At 52.2% G+C, this 6,000-nt stretch overlaps 1 protein-coding gene across 3 annotated transcripts; it reads left to right on the top strand.

The window, feature by feature from the left end:
* The first annotated feature begins 1,962 nt into the window (after positions 1 to 1,962).
* LOC149917468 (uncharacterized) lies at positions 1,963 to 5,833 on the top strand. 3 transcript variants are annotated; one of them, XM_090142144.1, is made up of 10 exons: positions 1,963 to 2,517; positions 2,628 to 2,752; positions 3,077 to 3,168; positions 3,263 to 3,364; positions 3,555 to 3,679; positions 3,862 to 4,024; positions 4,127 to 4,233; positions 4,461 to 4,574; positions 4,690 to 4,808; positions 4,964 to 5,833. In XM_090142144.1, exons 1-10 carry the CDS (start codon positions 2,327 to 2,329, stop codon positions 5,707 to 5,709), a joined length of 1,884 nt encoding a protein of 627 aa, XP_089998270.1. In that variant the 5' UTR covers positions 1,963 to 2,326; the 3' UTR covers positions 5,710 to 5,833. The 3 variants fall into 3 exon arrangements, with proteins under 3 accessions (XP_089998270.1, XP_089998269.1, XP_089998271.1); XM_090142143.1 differs by having other exon boundaries at positions 3,862 to 4,233; XM_090142145.1 differs by lacking the exon at positions 4,461 to 4,574 and having other exon boundaries at positions 3,862 to 4,233.
* Positions 5,834 to 6,000: the final 167 nt, after the last annotated feature.

Genomic DNA, 6,000 nt, shown 5'->3' with positions numbered 1-6,000 from the left:
TGAATGAAAGACCTCCCAGGCTTTTCTGACTACCTGGTCTGTATGTCTATATCACCTTTCTATGTTCTTCAAAATATCCATTCTTTTTTTCTTCACTCTCAAAATGAACACTACGAACTAATAGCCGCAGGCTGGCATAGACAATGGGAGTCTTCTGCAATACTACTGGGCATTTATATTGGCATTTAATTGATGGATTCTTAACAGAGGCTACTTCATGACAACACATCAGATCCTACACCCACGACTGAGTATCTTAATGTAAAGCAGCTTGATGCAAGGACTTTTAAACACATCGAATAATTTACCCTAGCCAGTTCTCTGCTACCATTTTGCTGACGAGAACTTGTGGAACATTAAAAACAGTGCTAGAAGCCATTCAATGATAATCATCTCAAAAATATCTTAAAATTAAGTTAAAAAAAAATTAAAAAACAAAATAAAGTGTCTATACATGAAGTATTATGAGTTACAGTTCAAGGGGGAAAAAGAAAAAGAGAAAAAATTAAGAACATACGAATGCTACATCCTCTTTTCTTCTCAGGGATACTAACCAAAATGATGGCAGAAATAATCATATAGATCCAAGGTAAAAGCACTATTCAGAAAGGCCATAAAGAGTGAATTTCAGTTATGTAAGCACATCTGTGTGAAAACAATCGAAATAGGCAATTCCCAGCAATCTTAACTTATTGGGAAGAAAAGAATAATAAAGTCTTCAATCCTTTTAAGACATATATCGATGTTACTTACGCAGCACGTATCAAGGCAAAGTTACTTTGCTTGTATTACATAGATTTCCACAGAACATGGTCGACCAGACCTTTCAGGATCCCAAAAACGAGCCATTGCACAGAGGCACTGTTCCGTTAGGCAACAGTAAAGGGAATGACTGAGTCCAGCCGCTGCTTTTCATAGCATAAGTCACTGCCAAATGTGGCACATGAAGGTAGACATATCTATGTTAATATTCACATGTAGAAATTACAAAACAGAAATATAAAATTAGTAACAGATAACGCTGCACATTCAAAGCTTCAGTCCTAACTTAAACAGGTGCTTTCCACTACAGAAATTCAGTATTCTTGGCATGGCTTTGGAGGAGAAGAAAAATTCTACAGGAAGGAAGGTCTTCCAACTCTGTCACTGGAAAAACAACATGTTTACTCTAAAATAAAATTAAGAGGAGTCCAACTCATTTAACGGAACCAATTACAATTCATTACTTATTAAATATTCTGTTCCTTGGGTGAAACAGAGATGAGAGGTTCCTTGGGGGAAAAGGGATGGAGAAAGAGTGTGTGCATGAATGTCAGAATGTGCTGGGTCTTTTAGCCACTGCCTATTTAAAAAATAAATAAATAAATAAAAATCTAAGAAGAGTATTTGACCAAATAGGTTGAGAGCTCACTGATGTTTTATTTTTTTACCAAAACATTTGCCTTATCAAGATTTCCTGCTACTTTTTCTGTCTAAGAACTCTAAGACAAGTTCTTTGCAGTCTTGCTGATCTTATAACATAGCTGCTACAATAAATGCACAATTTCTAAGTCATACTGGAGGTTGCTATACTCCTTTTCAAGAAAACTTGGCCTTGGACATAGCCCACAGGAACCAACAGAAATCATGAACACAGCTTGCAGCTCTGAAGCTTATGAACGTGAATTCATACACGTTAGGAAGTCAAAAATGAAAATAAAAAAAACTCCACTGTGTGCCCAAAGCACTGAACAAGGGGAAACAAGGATTGGGAAGCCGCACAGAGCTAACTGGCTGTGTCATAGCACTTGAGTCTTCCCAAGGTCTCGTATGTGTATTGCAATGAAAATCCAGCACCCAGCAAGTAGAATTTGCTGCTATGTGCGGTGATAATCCCTTAAAGCATGCGTGTCCAACCCTCTGGCTTGCATGAGCCATGTTGAGTGAAGAAGTATGGTCTTTGATTGCATATAAGATACACATTATAGTTCAGTTACAGAAGAAAGAGCTGTCATGACTTTTAAATCGTTTTTATTAAAACATTCCGCTTGTGCCCCCTCCCCCTAATTGTGCTTCTGCTGCAGGGACAGGTCCTGAGCACAGCCAGTCTCTGCTGCCAGTGCCCCCTGCTGCAGAAACAAGATCCCCACATTGAGCGCCTTCAGACACACACAACATGGGATGTCAACCCCACTCGGGCTGGTGTCCTGCTGCTCTGGCAGACCTGCCCCTTTGCTGTCCATGAGCGCTGTGCCAAGGTGGAAGAGCAAGGCTGCCCGAGGGACAGCTCCACTGGCACGGGGATCATTGGCAGCAAGTGGAGGGAAGCGATCCCTCCTGCTGCAGCATGGCCAACACCTGGCCCCTCAGTCTGCGCAGGGCGACGCCTTCCTGCTTGGGTGTCGAAGCTGCCATCTTCACCCCCCCGGTTCTGACTCTGTCACAGTGGGTGGCAGGGAGCGGCCACTGTGACCCATGGGGCTGCCACCAGAACAAAGGTTGCCAAGCTCAGGCCCTGCGTCAGTGCGACCTGGTGAGGTGCGGAGAGGCAGGGAGGAAGGGGCTGCCTGAGGCTGATAGCGGGAGGAAGGCTCCCACCCCTCCGTGCCCTGTGCTGTAAACTCACCCTTGTCCTGCTTCTCCCTCAGAGTTGGCAGAGGAGTGTGCAGAGGAGAAAGCCCAGCGCTGCCGGAGCAGGAACTCTGCAAGTGCTCGCTGTCAATGTGTGCCATGTGCTCAAGGAGGCAGGAGGCTCCCAACTTGAGGGAGCCAGGTGAGAGCCTAGCGTCCCTATTCACAGCTCCCCATCACCAGGCAGAGGGGTGCTGGGGCTCTGCTGTGGCTGAGAGGGGAGGCAGAGGTGGGCAGGGACTCCCCAGCCACTACAGGCAGGGCCTCTCTGCTCCTTGGGCAGGGGTGCCCCGCTCGGCCCATGGCTGCCTGCTGGGCTGACGGGCCTGCAATACCCCCTTCCCCTGCACAGCCTCCAGTCCTGCCCCTCATCCAGCAGGGCAGGCACAGAGCAGGCCCCTGGGGACAGCCCTCAGGGACAGCCGGCCCTGCACCATACTCACTGTTTCTGCTCTCTCCTCTCCAGCATGCATGCTGTGCGGCCAGACAGATGCTGACCCAGACATCTGTGGGCCCAAGCAGCTGGACTTTGGGATATGTGCCCATGCATTCTGTATGGTGAGTGCCCCTGGGGCTCCTTCCTTTCACCTTCCTCCAAGCAACGGTTCCTTCCTTCCTGTCCTCACATGGTCCTGCTCTTTTCTCTGAACAGGCGTTCTCCAATGGCCTTTTCCAGCAGGCAACTATAGTGAACAGGACTGCAGAGGTGTCCCCTGAAGACGTCCAGCGCGTAATCCAGGAGGCAGAGCAGAAGGTGAGGACCTGACCGGAGCAGGCTGGTTTCTGCCTGGAGAAGCTCCACAAGCTTAGCCTGGTCCCAAGGAAGCAATCCCGGCCCTTCCAGCCAGCTCCAGTGCCTGCATCCTCTGTCCTGAGCCGTGCCCACAGGTGCGGGGCCAGCCGCAGAGGCCCTGTTCCTGATGGCACTGCTCTGCTCCTTCCAGCACTGCTTCATTTGTGGCGAAATGGGGGCCCCCATCACCTGTGCAGAGACGGGCTGTGAACACAGTTTCCATCTGCCCTGCGCCCGGGTGGGTGGATGTGTCACCCAGTACTTTGGAGAGTACAGGTAAGGGCTGCCAGGCCTCGCCTGCGAGCGTGCAACCCCTGCTGGCAATACCAGCCAAGGAAATGAGGAACCCGCCGTGACACCTCTCATTAGCCCGCAGACCAAGGTCCGGGGCTCCCTCCCGTTCCTCTGCCCTCCTCACAGCTCTTCTCACCTTGCCCATCCCTTCCGTCTTCCCCCAGTTCATTCTGCCAGAAACACAGCCCTAAGCAGGTTGCGGAGGCGGCTCCAGAGCAGAACACCAACTGCATTATCTGCATGGAGCCACTGGAGGACAAGAAGTCCTACAGCACCCTGGTGTGCCCAGCCTGCAAACACGCCTGGTTCCACCGGGCCTGTATCCAGGTAGGAGCCCTCCCCTTAACCAGCGGGCAAGCTGCAGCAGGCAATCAGCAGCACGCGAGCCTGCTCCCGCTCCCGCTCCCACTGACTGTGTTTCTGCTACAGGGACAGGCCATCCGCGCGGGCGTTAACTGCTTTCAGTGCCCCCTCTGCAGAGATGCGGATGCCTTTCTCTCAGACATGCTCATCATGGGCATCCGAATCCCACTCAGGTTGGTGTTTTTCTGTCGCTCTCATGACACAAGGGCACAAGAGCTGCACCTGCCCAGGGACTGCTCCGGCAGGCCTGGCCCTTTGCTGCCCACAACCCCAGGCTGCCCTGGGGAGGGCTTCAAGGAGAAGCTGGAAATGGGCTTGGAGTGGAAGAGCAGGGCTGCTCTGGATCAGCCTTAGTCCAGGGGCAGCGGGAGCTCATTGCATTTTCTCCTTTCTCTGGCAGTGGGCCAATGTGGGAGGACGGCAATGCATACGCATCGCTGGGATTGAGACACGGGCACTGTGATGCCACCGAGTGCCTTTGCCCACAAGGCAGGGAACAGGCAGAGGGAGAGGGGTGAGTTGCCTCAGTAGCACTCAGGGGCTACGCGTGCGATCTCAGGCTAGGGGAACAAGCACTCCTTGGCTTGGTGCACTTTGTCCTCACAGCCACAACCCCTTTGTTTCCCCAGGCCCTGGGAGCTGCTCCTGTGCAGCTCCTGTGCTGCGGAAGGCACTCACCGGCACTGCTCCCACCTGAGCAACAACGTGGACGAGTGGGAGTGCAAAGCCTGTGCTGGCGTGGGCACCGGTAAGAGGCAAATAGCCACGTGGGGGCCAGGTGAGGCCTAGCAGCGGGTGCATGAGGCAGCCTTGCCAAAGTCTCTCTGGCCCAAGGTGGATGAGAGCCTGTCCCGCATCAGGGCTGGAGGCCCGTCCCGCTGACCTTCCTGTCTCCCCTTACAGCCTCCAGTGTCAACTCAGAGGTCACCGGCCCCAGCACCGCCAGCCAGCACGGACTGCTGCCATCCAACAGTTCCACAGCACCTGAGAGCAGCAGTTCCAGCACTGCCAGCCAGGCAGCACCAGGGCCTGGTCACACTTCCCAGGCGCCTGAGGGTGGCAGCCAGTCCAGCCAGCCTGGGACAGGCCAAAGGGATGAAGATATCTACAGTCATCCCCAAGGTTGCCGTGGGAGCAGCCATGCTGCGGCTCCATCGGGTGCAGCTGACAGATGCACCCCAACATCTGCCAGTCAGAGGGCATCACGGTCCTCAAGGGCTTCCCAAGCTGTTGGCAGCCGCAGGTCCAGACAGGGAGAGCGGACTCGGACACGAAGCCGCTCCCCAGTACAATCTCAGGCGCCACGTTCCAACAGCCATCCCCAAAGGCGCTCTGGGAGGAGCCACGCACCAGCTCCAAGGGCTGAGAGTGGCTCCCAGCGCTACACCAGACGGGGAGCACTGGGGTCATCAGGGGATTCCCCAGCGGCTGATGGAAGAAGCCAGCCCAGGCAGCCAGTGCAGGCCCAGACACGAAGCCGTTCCCCTGTGGAACGTCGGCCTGCAGAATCCCGGGGCCAGCTCCGAAGACACCACAGGAGCCAGTCCAGGCAACGATGGCCAGCCCAGGTGCAAAGCCGCTCCTGCGTACGTCGGGCCGAGAATCCCCACAGCCGACAGCAAAGAGGCCACAGGACTAGCCGGATGTGAGCCCCATGTGCTGGCTCATTTTTCTGACAAGAACTTATGGAAGATTCAAAACAGTGCTAGATGTCATTCCATTCAATGATAATCATCTCAAAAATGTCTTAAAATAAACTCAAAAAAATTTTTAAAAAAAATAATTGTCTATTCCTAAAGTATTATGAGTTATAGTTCAAGAGAAAAAAAATAAAATGAGAAAATAAATAATGTAAGAGCGCTGCAGCCTTTTGTCTTCCCATGGATACTACCCATAATGATGGCAGAAAGAATCATATAGACCCGTGGTGAAAGCACTAT

This window comes from Phasianus colchicus, chromosome 6 (genome assembly GCF_987193195.1).
Source record: "Phasianus colchicus chromosome 6, bPhaCol1.hap1.1, whole genome shotgun sequence".
Classification (NCBI taxonomy): Eukaryota; Metazoa; Chordata; class Aves; order Galliformes; family Phasianidae; genus Phasianus; species Phasianus colchicus.
The sequence above is the reverse complement of the archived record's forward strand: the minus strand, read 5'-3'. Positions and strand labels throughout refer to the sequence as shown.

Bases quoted from the DNA above. Each gene is read 5' to 3' on its own strand.
- LOC149917468 (XM_090142143.1), top strand. From the start codon at position 2,327: ATGGCCAACACCTGGCCCCTCAGTCTGCGCAGGGCGACGCCTTCCTGC. The intron at 3,169-3,262 runs GTGAGTGCCCCT...TTCTCTGAACAG, and splicing joins GTGCCCATGCATTCTGTATG to GCGTTCTCCAATGGCCTTTT. The intron at 4,809-4,963 runs GTAAGAGGCAAA...CTCCCCTTACAG, and splicing joins CTGTGCTGGCGTGGGCACCG to CCTCCAGTGTCAACTCAGAG.